This window comes from Vulpes lagopus, chromosome 5 (genome assembly GCF_018345385.1).
Source record: "Vulpes lagopus strain Blue_001 chromosome 5, ASM1834538v1, whole genome shotgun sequence".
Taxonomy (NCBI): Eukaryota; Metazoa; Chordata; class Mammalia; order Carnivora; family Canidae; genus Vulpes; species Vulpes lagopus.
In genome coordinates, this window is record NC_054828.1 from 27951702 (window position 1) to 27977828 (window position 26127).

The following is a 26127-nucleotide window of genomic DNA, read 5'->3' on the forward strand; positions in this document are numbered from 1 at the left end:
CATTTATTGGTGTCTTCTTTCTACAACACTTTGTAGTTTTCAGTGTAAGACTTTTGCCTCCTTGATGCGGTTAATTCCAAGTATCTTATTCCTTTTTTATACTATTATAAATAGAACTATATTCTTAATTCTCTTCACAGATTATTGATTGAATAATGATGGGTTAACATTTAATTTTTGTTGAATATAACAGCCATATAGAAAGGTGCACAGGGTGCATAATGTTAACAAATAACTATAAAGTAAATCATCATGTCACTACCATCTAGATCAAAAGGACATTGTGTGAACCCACTATGGTACTGGGCTTTCCTCAGAGATCCTGCTGCTTACCGCTTACCCTAGGAGAGAAAACTACCATCCTGGTGCTTGCCACACTCTGCTGCTTTTGTTTGCTTTCTCCTTTGAGACAGTTAGTTTTGGCTCCTTGTCATTGTTTAGAATGACGGATTATACAGAGAGACAAAAGCAACAATGGTCTAGTGGTAAAATAAGAAAAATTTCAATTGAACACCTCCCTCCCAAAAGTTATCCTTTCATTCAGTAAACGTTTTTGGGTGACAGGCATTATGTTTGCTGTCGAAGACACAAAATAACATGCTGGACAAAGTAAAACGTATTATGATGGGTAGGAGATACACAATATGATAGTTATACTCAAAATGGAAATGAGGAAAAATACTTTTTTTTAAGGGACCAACTCATTCTATGGAGAGAAATCATAGAGGAGGGCAGGCCTGAGATGGGCATTTAAGGAGCAGTGAGAAGGCTGAGGGGTGGTGGGGACAAGACATGGACTAGGGCTGTGAGTGTGGGGGTGAATTATGGGATAGGCTGAAGGAGTAATGAGATACAGATCTTAGTAGCTGATGAGATGTGGAAGGCAAGAGAAAAGATGACCACTGGGTGGAGGGTAGGGTCATTTAATAGAGGATGGCTCAGCCAGCTTGGAGAGAAAGCATGACTTTGTGATAGGCTATGAGACCCCAAGGTAGACACTCAAGTAGAATGACTAGGAGGTGGCTGGGTGTGTAGATGGATATGGACCTAGAGTCTGGGGAGGACCTAGAAATCTGGGAGTCATTAGCAAATAAGTGGCAATTTATTCCATAGGAGTGATTAAGACTTTTCAGGAAGAGCGTTTGAAAGGAGATGGAGAGTTATGGACAGAAACATGGGGAACACCATAATGTTAGTGGTGGGTGGAGGACAACAAGGAGACAGAGTGAGGGCATGGAAGCCGAGAGAGGGGTGAGCAGCAAGGGGTACTTAGCAGTGAAATGCTTTCTTTCTAAATTTGTCTCTCTGATGCGGACATCATCTTCCCAGGAGTGGAAACATAAACAAGTTTCCTATCCTCTTTAACCTGTCCCAGCTTGTCATTAAATGATACAACAGAGCGTGAAAATACCGCAGAGGTCTATATTTGAATTCAGACCTGCCTGAACTGCGGAAACGGCCCACCAAAGAGCCTGGCACAGGAAGGAATAATCACAAAGATAGCGCTGAGATATAAGAGGAGTCCAAGGGGGAATTTGTAATGTGGATATTCTGATCCTATGCTCTCAGGAATCTGTCAAAGCTTGGAGACTGACAGCTATGATAAAAATAAGACAAAGTTATTTCCCACTTGCCAGATCTTAGCAATGGGGAGGGAGCTTTCTATCCAGGGTGGCACAGGCTAGTGTGGTCCTTCACTGAGTGCACAGCACCTCATCCATCTCAAGGACAAGGGACGGGTGCCCAGTCTGTCACCTTCAGTGGTGAAGCCAGGACTGGATTTCAGAACAAGCACCAAAAAGAAAAAGACAAGCATATTTAATTACATAAAAACTTTAAAACTTCTCTTACTCCCTACTATAAACAAAACCAAAGACAAATGAGAAGGTTTTTAAAAACTGCTACATACGACAGAGGAGTTAATATATATTAGAAACAAGGCACATGAAAAAGACCAACACTCCAATGAAGCCACAAAAGTAGAAATATCACTAAAAGTATAGAAGATGTTCAATTTTCATAGTCATCAAACAGAAGTTGAGAATAAAGGAAAAAAGGCATGTGCTAATAGGTGGTAGGTTAATTTTCTGGGAGCACTTCAGTAATAGTAAAAATTCAAAAATGTTAAAAAATTTAAATGATCTTTTAATTGTAAGTGTCTGCTGCCAGGAATTCATCCAAAGGAAATCATTGCTCACATGGCTGAGAAAAAGGTGCAAAGGTACAAGATGCAGTCCTTGTTACAACAAACCAACCATTAATGGAACTACATTTTAAGCAAATCACACGAAACAGATGACCAGGCAACCCACAGAGAAGACGCAATCCCTCTTAATGGACGTGGGACGGTAACAACAGCGACACTGAAGAACATTTAATGCCAGGGCACCTTAGACCATGTTACGAAGAACATACTGTTGGGTCCATGCTTCGCACGTGAGAAAACCAAGGCTCAGAGAGGGCAAGCAACTTGTTCAGTCACCAGCCAGTGAGTGGCAGCACAGGACTGGAGCTGGCTCTATCCGAAGCCGAAGTCCATGCTCTTGATCCCACCCCTACTGCCCCTCTGCTTCAAATTAAACGGGAACAAGGTTATAAAACAGAAGTCTGTCATGGTCTCATGCTTACAAACTCCCGAGCGCTCGATGCAATGCCACTGAGGTGGCCCGGCCCGCTGCGGCCATACCACTAGTCCTCCTACTGATTGGAACGGGATGAATCAGGCAACACCAAGTTTAATGTTCTTGTCAGTTATTTATTATTTGTCATTCTAAAGACTAGCACATTTACAGCATACATGGCTTTGAATGAGCTAAGAATATATAAAACAGTAACTATATGTTTATATATATTAATACTGCCCACCCAAAACAAATAAATAAAAGTACTTGAATGCACTAAGCTTGGCAAATACAATTGTGTGGGGACAAAACTGTATTATACAATATTTGTACATTTTTAAAGGAAACCAAAGGCAACTGTGCTGCACGTGCTTACACAGAATCCACGTCACGTCCCACATTCCTAGTGGGTCTCCACGTTTCTTTTGAAAGGAGGGGCCTTCTCAGGAACGCTGGCCGGAACCTGTGAAGCGGCTTTCCTTGTGCAACCGAAGCTCAAGGCTCCGGGCCCACGGGAGGAGCCCCGGCCACCCCGGCGGGCAGGAGCCCTGGCGCGGAGCAAGCGCGGAGAGCGTGAGGCCGCCGGGAGGCTGAGCCAGGCTCTCTCGCCGCAGCCCGGCCGAGCGCTCACATGGAATACTGACGCCTCCACATTTTCTACACGATTAGCCAAGTCTTAGAGTTTTATGGTGATCCTTAACATGAAGCCAAAGTCGTTAAAATAATTCACATAATGGTGCCACATGCAGAATTGCTAACAGATGACTCAACATTTGCTGTATTCCCTTTTGATAAATGCAGGTACTTAATGCTCTTCAGACCAAAAATAAAATAAAATTAAATTAAATTAAAATAAAATAAAATTCTGGAAACAATATGGGTAACATTTAATTTAAAAAAGACGAGGGAATTTTTTAAAGGTAGTGATGTTAAAACAAGAAAAGATGGAAATAGGTAGATGCTAGAGAAATTACAAATTAAATGAAATGGGGGAGTGGTGAGAGGCCCAATCAGCCATACTGGAAACTGTCTTTGAGCGGGGTCTAACACAGCAGAAGGTGATACCAGCTGCTGCCACCTCTGCAGCGGGGTGGTGGACAGCAGTGTCTGCGCACACTCTCCACAGTGAGCCAGCCGTGGGAGATGTGTGAGTTGTGCCATCACTCCCTGCTGCGTCCTCCATATCCTCTCACACCCAACCGGGCATCAGGAGAAGTAGGCTCTGTCTGAGAAGGTAGGGCCTGGAGGGTCATCCACCCAGTTCCACCCTCACCTGTGCCTACCCCTCTGGGTCCCTGCCGGTGGGTGGCCTTGCCTGGGCCTCAGCAGCCCACATACATTACATGTTTCCAACTGGCATTTCTAAAGGAGCCCATGAATAATACCTCAAATTTAGATGTAGGAATTTCCTAAATCATTAGGATCAGCATCATGGGTATGTGCCACATAGATTTCTTTTACAGCCTTTTAAATAACATGTAAACATAATCATGATAAACAACTGATAAACATATAAACTAAGAAAAAAATCTCTGCTATGTGCAGATAAGACTCATCATCTTATAATAGATGACCAGACATAATTTTCTATGAAATTCCTAAGTTTTATGGCCCATTAATCCCTTTCAAAATCTCACTGTAGGAGATAAATCCAACTTTCTCAATAGTCATCTTACATAAGAGAATGTGAAGAGGACTGTAACAAGTACTGCAAACCTAAGAGACACTTTCATCAGACAATTCAACATGATTGCATTGTCTTCTAGAAGACAATAAATTGGGAAACCCACGAAAGGACATCTGTTCTGAAAATATTTAGGCTTCCAGCACCTACACACACAAAAATCCCCCATTGCTATCTGAGAGGCAGCAGACACCTCATGAGTGAGCGGGGTTCTGGAGTGATGGAAGGAGGGGGCGTGTGCAGGACCAGCCCCAGAGCTGAAGAGAACAGGACAGCTGGCTTCACATTCTCCAGCACACACCCTGTTCTACAAGGTGTCAGGGGCAGAGCTGGGCCCCACTGTGGGAGCCACTGTGCAGAGACTACCTTCCATTGAAGTCTGATCTCAGGCGTTATTTAGTGACCCTCACTTCACCTTCTGATTTCACCTGTGCCGTTACAGATGGGACAATTCATTGGAACCATTTGCTCTCACTGCATGAGCTAGAGCTGGCTTCTTTCCCAAAGCTTGAGTTAACATTTAACATCTATTGGTCTGCCCAGGATCCAATAATTTAATATATTATTTACTGTTTTACATTCAGAGTTTTTAAAAGTAGACTGTAATTCAATGCTCAATTTTGAGTTACTCAGTAGAAAAATACGTTAGGTGTGCAGCTGCCTAAGTGGGCATTTTAAAAAGTCTTTTAGCATTTCAGACATATCTAGCTTGATTCATACAGGGAACTATCAATGATATCTGTGTGGTTATGGCTGAGGCTATTTAAATGGGCAGTCGCTACAATCCACACTACTGAGCCAAACATTACCTCCTATTAATTCCAGTGGGAAAAAAACATGCTCCATAGACTTTTTAGTGAATTTTTAAAAAAAAAAAACACAAAAATAAAAACCAATCCTTCAGGTCTTCTTGAAGAATTCATATATGACACTAGAGGGTACCCACATTTAGTATGTAACAGCTAATTAGAGGAACCGTGTGTTCATGTTTCAACTTTTCCGTAAGTCCCTTCGGGAGGCCTGTAATGCTTGGGGAAAGCCTTCAGCTGCAGGGAATTAAATGCATATTTGCGACTTCCAACATTCTTCATTGTATTTTCTCTTCGACAACCCTCACTGGGGAAAAAACAAGCACAAGAAATGACAGCAGTAAAAAAGGAAAAAAGAAAAGACTTAAACTAAGATGAAATGAGTTGATTATTTTCATAGCATTAAAAAAAAGGTTGATTAATTCTAATGGGTGCCGGACTCATTTACAACAATACGCACGCAAGATGGCAGGCTTCTGAACGAGGAAGGCAACTAAGAAAAGCACAGACATGGACACATGCTGGATGGGATTGCGAGTCTGGCATTTCCAGAGGCAGCGCTATATCTAAGTAGAAGCAAACTTATGTTTTTAAGTGGAAGGTTTCCATGAATGTCATGTCTAGTAATCTGAGAATTCTATCATAACTAGCAGTTCAAAGGTTCTGTGGCGTCGCAAATTGAATAGAATGAGAAATAGTGCTACTCTTACCAAAGCTTTCAGGAGCTGCATTTTTCTGTAGTAGCAATGGCTATTAATCACCTCAAATTCAAAATGTTCATTTTCCTTGCAGAATTCAGAATGTAGCAAAGCCATCTGGCTGAGAAGGCTGCTCTAACATGCCATCCCCACTGAGGAGATAGCTGTCCTGGGTGCAAAGCAATCAGTGAGCCCATGCAATGGTGGCACGGTGAGTCTGCACAGCTGTCTGGGCTAGAACAATCATGAAGGAGTGAGCCCAGTGAGATCTCCCCATGGCAGTCTTCTCCAGGTGGGCTGTCCTCACTGTGGTCACCTCTCATAGGCAGGCCACTAAGCCAGTGAGAGCCCACAGGTGCCCTTCCCTACAGAACCCGCTATCGGCATCATCCCCAGCTGTACTGGATGGAGGGTTGTCATGGCAACCCAGCAGGCACAGCAAATGCTGAACAGGAGGATGAGCCATCAGGCAGGCCTCACATTCCCAAGTGAGAGCATCAGGGGAGTTCTCTGGGAAATGATCTGCTGTAGACATTAAATTAACAGGCAAAAGCGACTCTAAATATAAATGACTTCCTATAAGCACAGTAGAACTTTACATTTTTATATTATTCTTAGACTAGCAATTAAATCGACTAGTTATCAAATTTAGTACAAAAATCCCCATTATGAGATGTAAAATTTGGAGTTACCAAGAAAGAGTGAGTTAAAAAAAATATTTCAAATTGTATGAAGACCATTATGTCATGCATTTTTAAAAAATATCAGTGGCAATTGCTCAAGCCTTTTAAAGTGAAAATGACAGTCTCATTATCAACAACATGTAAAATATTTTTGGTACGACAATAATTTTATCCAAAAGGTAAGCTCAGGTATTTTAGAAAAGTATCCACCTGCTTGTTATTAAGTAATTTAGTAACTCAGCTAGGCTTTCTTGTCACCAGAGCCTCAAGCCCTCAGTGAGACAGGTGTCATTGGAGCTGAATGCCTAGGCCATATGAACAGGGAACCCTGTAGGGTAAAGGATGATCATGTTTGTCTAGCATCCAGTAATCAGATAAAAATATAATCTCATGTAAAGCAGAAGCTATAGGTTCCTATGCACAGTTAGTCTGACTTTATCTTTGGAAGCTCTCATGTTATCAAACTATTTCAGATATGGTTTCTCTATTTATATAGAAATGTACACACTTTTCAAAGGCCATCTATCACTAGTAAATGCCAAACTGCTTTGAGGAGCACAGAAGAATCATCTGTCAACTTTGCCATTATCTTTTATTTACACATGGTAAAGAAGCTAATTATGGGTTTTACTGACTGAATAGGTGATACACAACATTGTAATCAAGATTACCCTTTCCATGTGATTTAGTTTTTAAAGCAAATCGTACTTACTTTCCTTCAAATGTTTTTGAATTTACAAAATCTGACTGCTGAGGCTGATGGCACCCCAATGCTGCCATGACTTATTTGCAGGAGCTTGGTGCTAGGGCTTGAGACTGAAGTGTGTAGAGGGGAGAGGGTGTGTCCTGCTAACTGGCGTTTCCTGCCACAGGGGCCAGCCTGCTGTCCTAAGGTAGAACACTTCTATCCACCACATCGGCTGCATAGTTCTTGGGTGTCAACAGCACCCATTGAAAAGGTCTTGGATAGATTTTAGAAAGAGGGGTTTAACTATTTCAAAGCTCCATGATTTTTTTTTATTCTATAGGTAAATTATTTCTTTTCAAGGACATCCATTTTTTTGAATGAGAAACTAGAATGGAAACCCAGATGACAACTAATTTTGAGGACTCCTCTGATTCTCCCTTTCTGGTGTGGATCTTCCACTTTAGAACTCATGTGGATACACTGGGATCTCAGTGATCCTGAATATCTAGTGTTGGTGGCCACTGATAATGTCCCACCTGCTGCTAGCATCACTTCAGCAGCAGCCTGAAAACCATCACCAAATACCAGACTCCTCTTTGGTGATTCATCCTTCCCATGTTTGTTTCATCCAGCCTATTTTTCACTAAAGCAGAAAAGATTTTCAGATATATATTTAGTCTTATTTCCTAAGTAAAAAGCCTTAGTGATGCTAAAACTCAGCACACAGGGTGAGCATACTGAGTCTCTTTCCTCAGACGGTCTGAAGAAAGGTGGCAACAACAATCAGAGTCTAGGCTGATCTCCTGGTGTTCTTTCTTGTGCTGCCCTCATGACCGGACAGCTAGAATGACTGCCTTTTGGCTCAGCCCCTGAAGAGAAAAACAAAGAACTTTATCTTCTCTCCTTTCCAACTTATTTCTCTGTCAACCTAGCAGCCAAATCTACACAGGGCAGGAAGGCCTGGCTGGCACCATGGCAGCGAGGAGCAGGCTGTGGCGCCCAAGACCTCCTCAGAGGGGCCTCTTTAGTGGCCATGCCCTCCCTTTGCTGGGGGTGGAGAGGTGGTCCCAGGAGGAGTCTCGAGGGACTGGGACAGAAATGCCCACAAGCCCGGGGAGCGGCGGGGGGCACACTGTCTATAGTCAAAGGGCCACCCTCATCGGTGCATAGTCTTTGCCAGGCCTGGAGGTAGGCACAAGCACGTGTCACCACCGAGGGGCTTCAGGGGCACTTGAACCAGAGCAGGGACTGGGAGGCTGTGGAACAGGAGCTGAAAGGGCCTGTGAACTCTACTTTCTCCCTTTCAAATAAAGGATCTTAAACAGTCTTCGGGTGCTGATACACATGCGCCCCAAAGTGAAGGAGGCAGGAGGTGAACATGCCTCTCAAGAATCACGGATCAGACAGTGACGAGTGTTGTGTTGCTACAACTTAACACCACCTATCACTGGGCATCCGGTGAGACTCCCTACTGAAGGGTGTCAGGAGCTATGCCACAGAACGGCCACCTCAGTTGTTCTAGAAGAGACGCGGTGGCCACACGGCACTTGTGAGAAGACTGGCTTCCCCTACAGGTAGGAACCCTGCCCTAGGGCTCCTGCAGTGCTCAGGGGGTCTAGGAAAAGAAGGGCCTCCCAGGGTATGAGGAGAACAGTCTTAGAATCCTGAGTCCAGCGTTTTTCATTCACTGCTAACCACTTCTACCATTCCTAGAGTCTGATGTCAAACCAGAGAAGTCCCAGAGTAAGTTCTTGATATCTTGAGGGAGGAACAGAGAGGGCAGATTTTGTGGTGGATTGGGTTTGTGTGTATGCATGTGTGTAAAGTTTCTGGAAAAGACAGATTCTGTACATTCACTCTGATTTTTCTAGACTGGTAAAAAGAAATCCACTTTCATAAAATACTGTGCGTGGGGAACCAGCTGGCGGTCAAAACCAGAAGCATGGCATAGTTTGAACTGGAAAACAGAGAAGCCACTGAGTATTTCTTATACAGAATCTATGGCATTTCCACCTAATTTACTGTTACCATTACACACGTTCAATTACTCTTCTGCCAAATGTGAAAGTTAAGGTTAAGAACCATTCCATTTTCTGGGCTTTGCCACATTATGTGAAGAGTGCTAAGAGCACAAATCCAAGCATGGTTCCATCTATCACAAGTGCCCAAAGGTTAGGCCTCCAGTTTTGGTTCATTTTTTCTTTGATTTTCAAAATGATCATTATTAACCACATTTGATTTGGCAGAGAGAAAAGATGTCTGGACTTTAATCTGTATTTCAAGATGCGATTTTTAAAATGAAAAATACTGCTTCGTGAAAAATAAATGTATTTAATAGCCTTTTGTTACTATACGCACTAGTTTCTGTAATCAGTTTAGTGATCCCTAAAGATCTCAAAGAGTAGGTCAAAAGTCACATGCAGCATGTTATTTTAATGTGCCTGACTTGGTACAACGTGCTACTGCAGTCACAGGGTTGTGTCATCTCAGACTGGAAATCATAAACACAAGCGAGGAATGTTACGATTCTGCAAAGTGTTTGCTACTGTGAGTTCAGGGACTACGCTTTGAAATGAAAGCAGAAAGTACATGTCCTATTAAATAGGTAGATCTAGATGAGCCGGTTATAAAGCATCTATCCTTTTCATTTCTCTTCAAAAGGAAAGGAAAGGTTAGCGGTACATTAAAGAATAGTATCAAATACACAAACTCTCTTCAGACAGAACCCCTTCTCTCAGAAACAGGGCACAGGAGATATACAGGTAATGAAGATTTGTACATCAGAAGGTGAGAGATTTGGTACAAGTAACTCGAGGCCAGCTAAACAATGCAGTGACAGGGCACTGTCAGAATGTGTTACAAGCTCTGAAAACTCGATGGAATTTAAAAGAACGAGTCCTCTTGGTGAAATAATTTGATGGGTATTTACAGTTCAGAACAACAGAACATCAAACTGTAAGGCATGAAATATTTCTTGGCAGACCACGCTTTGACACATTCCTTCTGTCCAGTTAGGGACACAGGTGGCTGGACATACTCTGGCACTTTTGTTTCTCTTGTGACTTAGTACTGACTTTTCGCAAGGATACTCATTTGCAACGCAATTTGGTCACCAGGTAGGCTATGCTCAGGAAGAGCCACACAATCAGTAAATTGGGGCTCAGAGCTAACAAAGGGATGGAACAGAGGAGGCTGGGGTCTAGTCTTAAGTCTCGGATGGGCACCAGGCCGCTCAAGTTCTTCTGGGTGACTACCTCCCGTGTTCCAATGCTGTGAAAAGGAAAAAGTTTGGGAGAAAGGAAAAGAAAAAGGCAAAGAAAATAAAGAAAAGGAAAAAAAGAAAAAAAAAGGAGACACATGCAATGGATTGTATCAAAAGTATGGAAAAAAAGAGGAGAACCAAATGGTAAGGTATAAAAAAAAAATGGGATGGAGCCACAACAGAAAGAAAAGATGATGTGCAGAAAAGGGTGTGGAAGGGATACCAAAACAAAACCAGCACAGTCACAAGAAGAAAGGAGAGAAAGAGAAGTGAAAATAAGAAAAAATACTGTCGTCTACTGAAAACAAACACATGTAGGTTGACTAAATGGTTTTCCATGTTCGCCCTCTCTCGGCTGGCCAAGCACAACTCCATGCTGCCCTGCCATGCTCTCACATGCTGCCAAGACATGGGTTTCCAAAAGCAAGCTGAACATGAAGAACCATTGGGGGAAGGGTGGGGGTGGTTTGACCTTCTCACAGATGCCTGAGCGGGGGGCCGTGTGGCCGACTTTGCCAGAGCTGCCTCTTGATGAACCACTCAGACAATTACCATTTACCTCAAGTACCAGTCAAAGGCAGAGCCCTCCCCAGACTCACCTTGGCTGTCAGGCTAAGCAGTGGCAGGGCCTGAGTTGCTGGTGGCTCTGAACATTCAAATTTACTAGTGGGCAGGGTGATCCCCAAAAATGGAATCCAACCGAGCTCACATCAGAAATTTTGGAATTTTCCCTTTTGGCACCACAGACAAAATATACTGAGGTGACACGGCTCTGGAGCCACATCCTCTATGAATGTCACCAAAGTGGCAACAGTGACACAGAAGCAGAGATGCTGGGACACAGCAGGTGGCCTCTGAGGATCCACCCAGAGATTAGTAGCATGAGGTCCTCCCTCAAGCAGAATTCTCCTGGGCTTTCCCAGAGGAACCTGGAAGGCCTGGAATGGCACTGTTCAGGTGTGCCGTTCTGACTGGGGACACTTTCCAACTGACTGTCACATTCCCAGCGATGGCAGTCTTGGGGGGGGTGTCACTGTGGCTACTTAGCTCACTCTGTGAATGTCTCAGCCCCTGGGTTGGGGACAGAGAGGCACCATGAGTGGTGTGCTGGCATTGGCTCCAATGTCACATCGCCTCTTAACTCCATGTTCTGTGGTGTCACACTGGTAGCCTGAAATAAGCCCCAGTGGGAGTATTTATGCCATAGAATCTGGCAAACACTATAGATCAGGGCTTTTTTTGGTGGTGGTGGAGGCAGAGAGCTGGTTGTTAAACATTTGTTAGCACAGCACTGGCCACTGCTCACCCTGGGCCTTCGAGAGAAACACAGCCCGAGTGTCAGCCCTTACCCCACCCCTCTCTCCGCCCTACACCCTTGCCTGCATGCTCTACTCTTCCATCTGGTAAGATGCAAGCGAGAAAGCAAGAGAACCAAAATGCATTCCTCCATTCAAGGCATGGCCAGTATTTTCTGCGGCCTCCTTCGGGCTCCCGGCTGAGCCACAGGTCCTGACCACAGCCAGAAATACTGGCTAGTGTCCCAGCCACCTCAGGTTTTCTGTCTACGAACAGATGCGTGTCTTCCCCACAGGGGAGAATCCAGAAAATCACCTTAAAACAATCAAACATGGTGATGGCCTGAGCTGCTACATGGTCAGGCAGACAGGTGGTAGTGAGCATGGAGCCCCGGCTGCTAGAGCTACTGGTTCCTGGGGGTGGGTGTAGGGGGGCTGTGATAGAGCTTGGTTCTTATGTAATAATATCTTACATGATTGTTAAGTAAGATTATATGTTTACTGCAGAGATTTTAGAAAATTCAGAAAAACAAATAGGAAACTTTAAAAAGACTTTCATAATTGGACGTGGGTGGGTCGGGGGTTTAGAGAGGCAGAGGGAGGCCCAGGGAGGAAGGTCTTTCTCTACTCAGGACCTCAGGGTCCTCACCTGGGACAAAGGAATACAACACTGACTTTACAGACTCCGAAGCACTCTGATGAGTGATAGGCACGACAACACCCAGATGGACGAGCAGGCGCTCGGGATAGTGGGCAGGAGTGTGACAGTTTGTATTAAAAGCTTTACAAAGGTGTATACTTTTTTTTTTTTTTTTTAAGGTGTATACTATTTAACCTAAGGGATCGATGCAGCAAATGTGGACAGGAGCATACCTAAGGGTATTCACCACACCTTGGTTTGAGGTGCTAAAAACTACATAGAGCTTATTCAATGAGAGCAAACTGGGGAATTATGGTGTGCTCAAAATGGCAAGGTCTCTATTAACCTGAAAAAATGCCCATAAGACAGGTAAATGAAAAAAGTAGGCTAAAATAACAGGCTAAAATTGCACATATAACTGCATCTGTTCATGCATGTATGTGTGTTGTGTATTATTCAGGGACTGGGTAACCAATGTGTGTATTAATCACACACCTACGTGACTGTATATACGTGTCTACATCAGGAAGAGTAGGCGTCACACATTAGCACAGTTACTTGTCCAAAAGTGGGAATATGGAGGATTTTGAGGTGAAGGTGTGAGAACAGCTGGTATAGGGGCTTATCCATATTTTTAAATTTTGCTTCAAGGAATATCCATTTCTTAGGTGGTAAAGGGCTGTGCATGTTGAAAACCACAGCGGTTTTCTATGCACATGTGGGCCCCTACACACAGCCCCAAGGCAGGCCATGGGACAGCAGAGGTGGCTGCCCATGTGTCTTTCTCAGGAGCCCCTTTCTCCCTGTGCTCAGATGCAGTCAGAATGAATCCTTGTTCTCATTGAATTGGTTTTAGAAGCCAGGACTGGACAGATGTCTACACAACAACTGCAAACACCACGGTCTGGTCTACTGAGTGGACCTGATCCTAATCATTGCTCCAACCACCACAGGTATCCCCTCCCTTCCATTTTTCGTGTTTCTTCTCTGCATCTCACCAAGGTGGTCCCTCCCAGCACCCTGCAGCTGCCACCCCCGTGGCCTCAGGGACACTGAGCCTGAAGGGCAGCCTGTGAGGACAGGCCTTTAGCCAAGGGTGCCTGGGCAGGGGGTTGAGAGTCTCCACTGCTTCCCTGAGGCTCAGCACAGGGAGGATGGTGAACTTTCTCCACGTGCATACATAGAAGCCCCGAGGTAACAGAGGTTTGGATGAATGTGGAAAGACAAAACAGGGACAACACGATTCCACTTCTACAAAATGCTATTATCAAGAGGCAGGAGCTCAGGCATCACTTTGGTGGGTTATTGTGAGAAGGTCAAACGGCAGAAACATACAGAAAGGATAAGAGAATTGAACGCTTCAAAGAATTTGGTGAGAGGACAAATGATACAGAACATTCAGTAGGAGTGACTGTTGAAAACGAGACTTGGACAGCATTGGTGGCTACATTGAAGGAGACGGGAAAACCAGGTTTCTTATCCTTTCTTTTGGTATGTGAGGTAAGGTGCTCCCCAGCAGTGCTTGAAACAAGGCATCGATCAACAGTAGACAGTTTTAGTCCTGGGTTTCATTCTGCAAACACGCCTGCTGCCTCAGAATCAGAACATCATTAGGGTGAGGTCGCCACGGCACACAGACAGGTGGGGGGCTGCTGCCGTTACCATAAGACACTCATTTGACACTTTGCTAAGAGAAGCAAACTGTGTCGATGGCTAGAGAAGAAGCGGAGCAAACCGGTGCAACCTGCAGACGCGTTTTCTTCACTCAAGTTTGGAAGGAGCTAAGAGGCATGGTGGAAGCAGCCGATGCCTGCTGAGGAAGCTCTGGCCCTAATTCTCACCCACAGCAAGGCAGGGGGCCGAGGGAAAGCCACGTGCCAGACCACTTGCACACGGCTACACACGACTTCCTAACTCCTAAGCTCGCCCCGAGACCACCCATTTCAGAGCAGTCCTGCTCATGGAGACTGCTGGCTCTCTAGTACCCCTTGACTTAAAAGAGAACATGGTCTCAATGTGAGACCATCGACAGTTTGACTTGGCAGACATCAGTGAATTTTCCCAAGTCAAACTAGAGCATGCCAGCTGGAGTCAAGGGGACCTGGGCCGGGGGCGCCCCGGCAGGACCGGCTCATCTGCAGTTTACACGGAGCCCGGGGCAGGCGGGGCGGGCGGCGGGGGCAGCGGGACTCACCTGCGCATGCACTCCAAGGCCTGGGTGAACACCTGTGGAGCCATGCCGTGCTCGTGCTGCAGGATCAGGCACTGCTCCAGCGTCACCGACATGGCCGTGCGGTCCTTGGCGCTCTTGCAGCTGGTGAACCGGACCCCATTAAGGCGGCGGCAGATCTGCAACAGGAACACAGGCTGTGCTTAGAGGGAGACTCCAAAGAACAGCAAGAAGCTTTGGGTGGGACACAGGCTCCGGGTGGCCAAGGGTGGCATATGGCAATGCCAACTCCTCGGGCCGGCATTCCCTCCACTTCCACGTCCTGCCAGAGAAGGCCGCAGAGATGACATCACTGCCCATGGGATGGCCTTTGTCCCTGGCCATCCCTCCTGTGACTCTCCCTACCACAGGCCACTCCATTAAGGCCTGGGCTCCCTTCTTTTCTGGGGTATCACCACCTGTCTGCTGACCTTACCAGCTGTGCCTTCTTCCAAATTGCCCAGGCCATCTCATCACATTCAGACCTTTGCTGCAGGTCCTGGGCAGAGGAGGGCAGCAAAGACCAGCTCAGGAGGTCAGAGCAGCTCCTGGGATGTTCCACCCTTGGCCAAATCTCCAGGCCTTTCTGGAAGGCACAGCACAGACCCACAGTCTCTGCTCTCTCCTCACCTGCACAGATGGGAATAGCTCAGAAATGCTTCCCCTTAGTCCCCTCCTGACCACCATGCTCCACAGGCCCTCCACTATCCACCCCACTCAGGGCTGTGCATGGGGACAGGTCAGTGCACTTTCCCCTTCACAAGCAGAGGAAGTGGAAGCTCACAGTGGGGCATCCTCCAGGCTGAGAAAAGGCCACGCCAGGGCACCTTCTCTCCCCACAGGAAGGACATTTGGGAGCCTTTTCTTTGCACCACTAGATACAATTCTAGGTACCCAGTCCCCATGAACAGAAAGCCCTCGAACGGAAGATTGTTTTTCTTTTTAAGTTTACAGCAACTTCATTTGGCAACACAATCAGATCTGAGCTGACGTGAGACTACAATCTTCATTTATCCCATTTTGTGTAAACATTCATATTTCTCAATAAAGCAATATTAATGAGTTTGTTTCAGAGGGCTGCTCCAGACACCTCTGGGTATGTTCAATCATATGCGTGCCACATCAAACATAGGTGATATGCACTATATTACATATATGTGCACCAACCGTGTACCATGTCACTTTCTTAAAATATGGAATTCCAAAACATCTACCCACGAGAGCTTCACATAAGGGCCTATGAACCTGTATTAGGTACCGCACCTCGAGAACAATATTGGTATTCAGTGAAAAATCAAAACTAGATGACGGTGGACTCCAATAAGCTATCACACTCCAGAGCAGTGTCAGAAGCCCTGCAGATGGCCCAGGAGATGGGACCACACCTGCTTCCCAGGCCAGCAGAGCCAAGAGGCACAGCCACTGCCAGGAATGCCACTAGAGAGAGCACAGTGTAGTCCTAAGCACGGTGTTTAGAGAAAGACAAAAGAGAAAGGGCCCAAACAAGTTTGGCCAAGACCATCAGGAGGAAGACAGGCTTCTTCTGAGAGCAAAAACAATTTTTACAGGAAAGGAAAAAAAAAAAAAAAAAAAGGACACTAAGCATCCCCTAAACTCAGCAAAGAGTGATATAATCCAAATGCATAAAACCATAGCTGATGAAGGGAGGGTGCACGTGACCTGCTCACTGAATTCCACAGGCTGCAGAGTTCATGATCCAGACACATGGCACAAGCCAGAACCACAAATAGGTTCAAAAAAACGCTTACATTCAGAGACATGGTATCCAGAACATCAGATTCCAGAAGGCAGGCAGAGTGACCAGAGGTGCATTCTTGCACAAGAGGGCCATCTGCAGTGCCAGGCTCCATCCTCAAGGGGGCCATCAGCCAGCTTTGGGGCTCTGATGGATCTCCCCATCCATGGAATTAAGGCCTAGACCTGACCAATGACTAAACCCGAACTGTTTAGTCAGGATTTATACACAGAAATGAAAATAAATAAGATTCAGAAAAGGAGGGCAGCTCTGATCAGACTGGGGATGGGAGGCCTTGATAGCTGAGTGACTTGGCATTGCACAAATACCTCTCCCCCCAGGGGACCCTCAAGGGGAAAATACAAGAGGTGATGTGTCCAGGGCCTTTGAGACTTTTCCACCTGAAAATCTATACCTTGAACCTCTGCTGGGAAGAGAAAATGTGAGACTGGATGGGCTGCTTTTCTGACCTGGCACAGGGGATTGGTGGATCACCACAGTCTAGCAAGAGGAAAAGAGAAGCACACTTCCCAAACGGGGTACGCACGGGTCTCAGCATCTACTTACATCTGTAAGGCCATCTGTGTACTTGTACTAAGGAGAGTGTATCAGGGGGTGCTGCTCTGGGCCACTGTGGGGGGATCTGGCTGTGTCACCTTCTGTGCCACATGAGGAAAGGCTTGCTCTGTATCTGAATTCTTGCAAAGATATCTGTGTAGCAGGTTTGTCATGGCCAGCCAAAGGATTTTAGCAGCCCCCAAAAATATACTAAGAAAGTAAGGGGCTCCTCTGCCTGCCGAGGCACCCTGGCATGCGTGAGCTCACCCTACACCCTATTTGTTAGGCTTGGCCTGATCAAACAAGGGCAGATGTGACCTCAGAACCAGGACAATATTTGAAAAATGAGGCCCATGAATCCCCTCAAGCTTCCTGTCACTCAGTGCTTCCAAATGTGTTCTGTTGTGAAAAGATTCCAAGGGTAGCCTAGCCCAGAAAGGGAGCTCCTCAGGCTGACCTATCCCACAGTTTTCATGAGCATGAAGTCTTAGCAGCTGGGGCACCTGTAGGCTCAATGAACACACGAATATACAGAGGGGAACATCCACTTGTCACAGCTGCATCCGACGGAAAGGCATCAGTGGCCACAGCCACTGACAAAGGCACAAAGGGGGGCGTGTTCAAAGAGAGGGCTCCATGAAGACAGGCTCTCAAACACAGGGTCTACCAAATAGCTGGCAAGCACCATGACCAACTGGACTGTCTGCTGCCATGGAAGAGACCCAGGGTTGAGAGAAACACGTTCATGATGAAGAGAACAGGAAAGCTCTAGAATGAGTAGCTAAGGAAAGCAATGGGGGGAAGGAAGAGGGTTAGACAGCCCTCCTAACTGCTGCCTGGGCTCTGCGAACCAGGGGGTAACCAGGTGTGAGTGGGCAGTGCGGTGTCTACTCCTCCCCCAGGGGCAGAGTGGCAGGTGTCTATTCCTCCCCTGCGCTCAGGCCAGGCTGGGAGCTGGAATGCCATATGGGGATCACTCGTGCTCCTGAATCTATGTGTGCAAGTGCCAACACCAGACAGGTCAGTGCTGCCTTGGAGACCAGTTAAAGTTACCTCTGGACAGGGATGAGTGAATGGCTAGCTATGGACCTCTGCAAGTACATTTATGAGAAAATACTGGAAGTACTTGGGAAAAGAGATCCAAACTGCAATATACAAAAAATAACTGTAAAGAGACTAGGAAGGTCACCATGGTCTGCTGCTGAAGCTATTAGAAGAGGCAGTGAGTTCTAGCTGCTATCGATTGCCCAGGCTTCTGGAGGTAACAATTGTCATCAGCCTGCTTATTAAATGCCCCAGGGGACAGAGTCTGTGTCAAGCTTCTCAGACTTCAGACAGCCCTAAGTAATGAACTCACAGGCACCTCTCAGTGTCTTCCAGAGTTTGGGACATAAGTTTTTGTGGAGAAATTTGTTCTCTCGACTCCTGGCTGCAATTTTGGTTTATTATCATAATTATTATTACTGGCAGCAAGTGCAACAATAACGTTCTTTTCCTCACTATGACAAGGGTACTACCTCAGCGGCTTGCCAGAGAATGTCGACATTCTTATTCTTCCTGGCGTGAACGTTCTGGCCCAGAAAACGCAGCAGCTCCGGCAGGCACGTCTGGCTCCGAGATCGAGGTAGACCTGCAAGACAGGGGGAGTCCATGAGAGCTGGTGGGACACCCAGTGTACAGTGGCCTATTGAAGCCACTGTAGCATGAGCCAAGCTGGAAGTTTAGGGTGACTTAAGCAAGAAAAGGGGGTACGCTTAGAGACTGGCCTTGGCTACTGGCATGGGTAGCACTTAAATTACTTCCATGCCCCTTACAGCTTCCAACCCTGGCCACCTAGGGAGTTTCTGGAACTGCTGATGTACCACCACTCTGGGGTGGGGCCCAGGCATCAGGACTGTCCAGGCCCCCCAGTGAATTCCAGTGTGTGGTCAGGGCCGGCACTTCTGCGGTTCCCTGGGGAAATGGAGGCTGCCTGCTTGTATTTCCGCCTGTCCACAGCGATCCCTGATGCGTAGTCCTGAGCTGCTCCTCCATCTCACAGCCGGTGTTTTCCTAGCTCCTTCCCCCATCGCCCATCTCACACCTCTGCTGATCTCTGGGGCAGAGTGGCCCATCAAGGCAGTGCCATTTCATCACTTACTTGCCCTGACTGCAGCCCTCGCCACACTGAATGTGCCTCAGAAGTCACCAGGGACCCCTCCCCTTCCCCCTCCTTGGCACCCAGGTAACACTGCTGCTCTTTTGCCTGCAAGGACTCTCTCCCACCCTTCTGCTGAATCTTTTCTTCACAAGCCACCTCCACACGGGGACTTTCCCCAGAGGCTCTGTCCTCAGCCCCTTCCTCTTCACACAGTGACCTCAACCACTAGACAGCCCTGTTACCCTGTGCTGCTGACCAAGGTGGTGACAGGTGTGCCCTACCTGGCCTCATCTGTGCCCCCTGTCCCATATCACAAGGCCATTGGCACCTGGACTGCTCTCCTCGCCCCCCAGCCCCACCTATCAGCAGTCACCAGGTCATGTGGCCACAGCCAGTGCAGGCCCTTTGTATCTCCACCATGTGCCCATGGCTCTCTCCGACTATCTAAGCACCAAGCCTCAGATCCAAGCCAACCTTTCTGTGCCACCAATACTAATGCCTACCTTGAAGCATTGTCGTGGGGAGTCAGTGCAGAAATGTGCACCTAGCACAGCACAATGCCTGGCACACAGTGACCCGGGAATGCGAATGAAGCCTTTTCCCATCTTCCTCCTTAGGAGTCCCATTAGAGGATGCGGGGGTTACCCAGGGACCCAGTTGGCCTCCTTCACCTGGGGAGCCCCCTCATGGCTGGGGCAGTGCGAGCACAGAGAGGCAGAGTCCATTTCTAACCAGGCAGGGTTTGGTTTCATTTGTCACTAGGTCCTGTGGTGCTTTATCCAGGGCAAGTGCTCAGTAAATACGAAATCATGAGAGAATTCTCCATTTACAGATAGTGTGGAGAGCCCTGGGCTCCTGCCTGTGTCCAGAAGCCCAGAGAAGGCTGTTTGCAGAGTGATGGCTGCTGTCACTCCATCTGCCTCCAGGGACAGCCGCACATGGGCCCCCTTGCCTCCCACATCCAGCAGTAAGTATCTGCCTGGTATCTTACTCTACACGCCACAGAGGGAGGTGTGTGGAGAGCTCACACCAGTGCAGGGCTGAGTGGGGTCCTGCCTCTGCGACCCCCACCTGTCCTGCCAGCAGGAGCACAATGCACATCACTGGCCTCAATGGCACCAGTGGCTGGGCTGATGTATGAGAAAGCCCACATTATCTAGGTGACAAGAGAACCAACCAGCGAGGAATCAGCACAGGCCACGCCTGAGGAAGCTTCTCCTGTGGGTGAGGATTCAAGCCAGGCAGAGTCTGAATAGGTGACCAGGCTGCCAGGGAGAACAGGGAATCAGAGGAAGAACTGGGCCCATGGAGGCAGCATCTGGACGGTGGGTGAGCAGACAGCCTAAGCGGTAGGAAAGGCTCCAACACCCAAGGTGACACAGGATAGACAACAAGTGAAAAGGAAACCTACCGTGAGTGACGAAATACTTACAATCCTCAGGCAATACTTCCTTAAACTGCTCAAAGTAGGAATTTAACCGCACCAAACTTTCCACATTGATAACTTCTTGTAAAGATGTATCTCCAAACCTTCAGGAGTTATATGGGGACACCATTAGTTACTGACACTTTCTTCTAGCATCAGCATCACTGCATTGAAGCTAACAATGTCGATCGTCTCAAGAGTTATTGTGCACATTTAAACTTTAAACCTCTTTCCTCCTCTCAAGCATCAGGCCATTTCTACTGTGTCTGTGACACGTATTTAAACATTAACAGAAACCATGCATGTTTGTTACAGATGTGCCTAAAAGATAATCAGAACTCCATCTGTCCCCTAGTAAGGCATGCACAGAAACACCTCATGGCCACTCACTGGGAAGCCCTTGTCCTCCCATCCTGGAGGTGCTTAGGAGACAGGGACAGCAATGGGGCTCTGGCTGGGGAGTGAGGACACAGTCCTGTACTCGAAGCTGAAGTCACTCTGCCTGCTGCCACGCCTGACTAGCTGCTCCTCCTGCCCTGTATGTAAGGCCCTAGCTCTTTTCTCTCCATGCAGCTTCATCCTGTGCACACCTCCCAGGTAGCCAGGACATGCCAGATGTGTAAGGCAGAGGCAGAGAAAAGTCACCCTTGAGGAAGACACAAGGTGGTCATTAACACAGGCAGGCTCTGAAGTCTAAGGCCTGGATGCCCAGTGCAGCTCCACCACTGCCCTGCTGAGTGACCTCCATGCACATCAGCCTCTTCATGGACCCGTGTCATCCTTTAGGACTCCCATCCACAGGACTCCGTCCTGTGGGTCCATCACAGCCCATCCACTCTGATGCCGGCAATGGTTTTTCCTCTAGGCAGCTGCTCCCTTGGGGACTGCCCCCAAGACACAGCTGAGAAGAGAGTGTCCCAAAAGCAGATGAATGAGCAAAGACCTGGCACTCACCAAGTCTTCCCCATCCCCACTGTCTCATCCTCTCCACCTGCCCCTCTGCTGACTGTGATATGGCCTTGCCTCAACACTTTCCAGAAACTGCTCTTGCAGTCAACAGGAATGGCAGCTGCCAGACACAGGGAGCATTATTGTCCTCCCTGGGACACCTCCCTGCCGGCCTCCTGATGCTGCCTACTCTCCCTGGAGTGGGCTCCTCTAGCTCTGGTCACACCTTGAACACATGCACACACTTACTTGCACACACGGGTACATGTGACTACTCCTTGTTGCCTGGCAGGGGAACCTAGAGGGAGTTTACAAGACACAGGCCTTTGCAATCAAGGCAAGGCTCTCAGCCTCAAACACAGGCCTAACACCACCACTGGCCATCCCGGCCTGGGCCTTGGCCTCGAGCCGCCACACAGTTTCTCCCTACCTGCTTTTGTTCAGGCTTATTGGCCTGAGATGTCAGGCCTTCCCTCCACCTCATCGTCTGACCAATTCCGACTTACTCTTTGAAACTCCGTTCAGCCATCATCCCCTCCAGGAAGCCCTCCCAGACCTTCTCCCCGGGTCTCCTGTTAGGAGCCCCTACTCCCTGCATTCATCTTCATCCTTGTGCCCACATCTCTCTCCTACCAGCCCAAGTCTCTTGAGGATACAGACCACATCTGGGTCATCTTTGTGTCCCCAGCACCACACATAGAGCTAGGTGTACGGCTGCACTTAAAGAATGCTGGCCAAAGGAAGGGAGTGATGACAAAGTCTCTTCAGTGCTCAGAACCTGAAGAGGGCTAAGGACATTTTCTATATGCGGTAAGTGACCACTGCACCCACCTCTCGGCCAGAGTCTGCTGCTCATTGATGCCCACATTGAAGAGGACGGGCTGCACCCGCAGCAGCATGCCGCTCTGGATCTCCCGGGGCAGGGCATCAAACAGGGGGCCTGGCAGAGGGATCCGCACGTTAAACCCATCCCTGCAAAATAGTGAAGACAGGCAGAGGACGGGTAAGGGCTGTGACAGGGGAGAGGCAGGAGAGGAGGCGAGTGAGAAGGTGAAAACCAAGCTGGCCTCGATACAAAAGTAGGGACTGGCCGTCTGGCTCAGTGGTTTCCAAAGTGGTGGCTCAGCAGTTTAGTGCCGCCTGCAGCCCAGGGTGTGACCCTGGAGACCCTGGATCGAGTCCCACGTCGGGCTCCCTGCATGAAGCCTGCTTCTTCCTCTGCCTGCGTCTCTGCCTCTCTCTCTCTCCTCTCTGTGCATTCTCATGAATAAATAAATAAAATCTTTAAAAAAACAAAACAAAACAAAAAACCAAAAACAAAGTGCTAGTCATGAACCTTTTAAAGGCCCGTGAAATTACTGTAGAAGATCAATGTTTTTAACTGAATGAAAGGCAATAAAACAAAAATGAAAAGCACGTCACATGTAATGAACATAAATTAAAACACAGTGCTAGTTTTGAGGATTAAAAAAATCTTTCTACCGATTTCCAGTGATGACGGGCAGCATGTCAGTCGATGCATTAGAAGCGGCCTGAGTGACTTTGAAGGTCACGTTCCTCAGGTCCATGATCCCAAGGCTCATGTCCTCCAGCATGGCCAGCTCCTCACCTGGATACAAGAGAGGGATGGAAGGCTGTCAGGTAGAAGGGACCTGCCATTCTTTCTGTGGGCTCAGAACGGCCACAGAGCTGGGCACAGACGGGAGGTGACAGGATCAGGCATGGCTGTGAGGAGAGAGGGTTTCTCTGAGCCTCTTCACCAGTGGACTCACTCCTCTGTGGGTAAGGCTGCTACTAAAACCCTGCAGCCACAACCAGCAATGCTGCTGGTGGAGAGATATGCCAGTCTCCAGCCCCCTCCTGGTGACAGACAGCATGGGGAGGGAACTGGGCTGCACGGGACCTCAGAAGGCAGAGCTGGCACTTCAGAGATGGACAAGGATAGCCAAATAGCACACTGTAGCCAGATCATTCCACTCCACAGGGCTTGGTATTTATTGGATGTCTTATAACTCCAAAGATTGACAAATGCTTCTTAAAAAATTCCCTAGTTTTATCCTCTTAGAAGAAATAAACAGAAAATGAAAGAAGAGAGTCTTTTTCAAGAGCACTCGGGAAATATCTTTGAGATTTTAAAATATTCCTACCATTTGAACCAGAAATATTCCTTCTAATAATGTAGTGGCTGCAGAAATGGGCACACAGGTGCATACACACTTGTGTGCAGAGATGTATGACAGCACTGTTTTCATAGGAGTAATTCAGAAATGGTCCAAATGGCCTACAGGAAATTACTGCTAAATGATTATCAACCATCCTCAAATTAGAAAGATCTTTGATTGTAAAAACCAACAACAAAACAAATGAAGGGGTGAATGTGTAACTATACAGGACTTTCATTTGGTCCTTACACATTTTGATGATATCTGGATTTATTTTAATCAGCATGTACTGTGTGCGTAGTCAGAAAAATGTCTAGGAAGAAAGAATGGGAATTACATATGTCCGCACTGCTTACGAACCCCAGGATCTCAAAAGTGTAGGGGGTGCCCCTGGAGTCTCACCGTAAGTGCTCAGCAGGCTCTCAAACTGGGCCAGCAGCCCGATGGTGTATAGCTGCCGTAGGAAGCCGTCGTCATGCAGGCAGTTCCTCAGCTTGATGATGAAGCCACAGATGAGAGCAGTCAGCTGTCGGGGAGACACAAGGTGAACAGTGTGGGGGGCAGACATTTCCTAAGTGGCTCCCAGCCCATGCCATGCCCCTGGCCCCGAGTTTCTCTGCTTCCACTGGTTGGGCTGCAGCAGCACCTCTTCCCCTCCTCTATCTGGCATGTGGGGGGTGTTTGGCTCTGAGGCCATGCAGGCTACAGGCCACGGGGAGGCCACATAGCATTCTAGGCTTGCCACTCCTATTGCTCCCAAAGGCTGGTTTGGTTTTAGCTCAGCTTCTAACCCAAACTGCCTGGGCTTACTCCTGGGCTAGAACCCCCTAGAAGCCCAGAATTAAATCCCGACAGTGAAAATGGCCTATCTACTCACAGATCCATACCAGCTCTGGCTGGAAACTGAAACAATCACAACAAAGAACAGAAATGAGAGAGAACATAGTCACCCTGTAAGCTACCTCAGTGGGAGATCTCCTGTGGGGATGGGCCGGCACAACCTCAGAGAACCAGCCTGACCCTCTGTCACTGTGCACTTCGCTAATGTGATGCCTGCCATCTACCGAACTTGTGACATTCATTTGAGCTCTTCCCTTCTCCAAAACCATTATAACAGTTGTGCATGAGCAGCAGAACTAAGGCACCTGCTGTTCTATAAACAAGAAAACAGACTACAGCATTGGTATCTCCCTCACTAAACTTCTTTGTAAGAAGAAAGACAGCCAAGAGGCCTGTGTGGTCTGGAAGCCAGCACACCTCGGGCGGGAGCAGTGCCCATGCCCACCACTTCCTCAGGGAGAAGCAAGCATGGACTCAGACCCTCTCCTAAATACGTATCAAGTAGGATTCCTCCCTTCGGGTAGAAATCTAGACCTCTCTATTAAATAAATTTAAGAGCCAAAGACAGGAGAAAGTGTTGCCATCCTTGTTTTCTTCAGTGTGAAGTGAGAGATTTTTTAAGGCTGTGTTTTCTAGGGGCAGAAGGGCCTGTGGGTTCCCGCACACCACTCCCAGGGCTTACGGTTTGACAGAAGACCACATCGCGGCGGTACTGCAGGCTCAGGTACGTGGCTATGGTGGGAGCACTGTCCTGCATGAGCAGGAAGACCATTGCCTTCTTGGCCTTGTCACTCATCATGGCCACGCAGTCCGTGAGTGTGGTCAGCAGGGGGTAAAGGGCCTCGCTCCATTCGCCTGGTCATGAGGAAAGAGTCATTTGAGGAGGAAGATTTTAAGAGACAGGTTCTAGATGTTTAGTAAGTTATGTGGCCCTTCAGCCCTGTTGTCTCCCCCTCCCTACCCCTTCTGCATCTCATAACTGCGTGGCACCAAGTTCTGCCTGTAACCACCCCAGTCTTCAACCTTCTAGCCTGAAGCTTTTCCAGTAATTAACCAGCAGACCTACTGGGGGCCATTGATGTAGGTCTGGTCTCCCTTCCCTACTGGGGACTGTACATTTAAATGCTCAAGATTATTCCTTTTGAGGAAAATGACCAAGAAGCTTCTGCGAGTCACCTGCAAGTCACCACTGTTCCACCATCCAGGGAGAGAAGGGCCCTCAGAAAAGTGACCTGTTATCTTGCTTCTCCTGACCCAGCAATTAAGGCAGAGGCCCCCATCTTTCTAGAGCAAAGGACACCTCCATCCTTGTGCAGCTGTGTGCGGCTGTTATAGTCTCACTTCCCATGTCTGGAGGAAAGAGTGTTCCAGACGGTTTCCCAGGTTTTCCATTCTCAGAATATCCCTTGCTTCTGCCCACATTTTCTTCCCCACCCCCAAGACTGTCCTGCCTGGTACCCTCTATTTCTGGTTTAGTTTTTTTTTTTTTTTTTTGGAAATACTAGGAAATTGTGACCCTGTACCAAAACAATTTTTAAAAAATAGAACTCAGGGTAGAAAAACAGAGTTAAAGGTATTTTGGGCCTTGGCTCTTTTTTGCTTTCCTATTTTGAAGGCATTTAAAAGAGAAAAGACATGCCCTCATCAGTTCTATTTATAACAGGTCACTAAGCCCAGAAATAGGCATTTAACCATCACCACTGGGTGA

General features: G+C 47.4%; 1 protein-coding gene across 16 annotated transcripts in view; it reads right to left on the minus strand.

Annotated features, from left to right (window-relative positions):
- Positions 1–2734: 2734 nt before the first annotated feature.
- INPP4A (inositol polyphosphate-4-phosphatase type I A) overlaps positions 2735–26127 on the minus strand; it is a 136411-nt gene continuing 113018 nt past the window's right edge. For 9 of the 16 annotated variants that reach the window (XM_041754420.1, XM_041754426.1, XM_041754419.1 and 6 more), the window contains 8 exons: positions 25102–25274; positions 23982–24105; positions 22900–23026; positions 22249–22389; positions 20476–20573; positions 18421–18533; positions 14575–14729; positions 5429–10453 (listed from right to left, as the gene is read on the minus strand). In XM_041754420.1, coding sequence (XP_041610354.1) covers positions 10273–10453; positions 14575–14729; positions 18421–18533; positions 20476–20573; positions 22249–22389; positions 22900–23026; positions 23982–24105; positions 25102–25274 — 1112 coding nt within the window. In that variant the 3' untranslated portion in view covers positions 5429–10272. The other 7 variants (XM_041754432.1, XM_041754431.1, XM_041754424.1 and 4 more) reach the window with 1 other exon arrangement.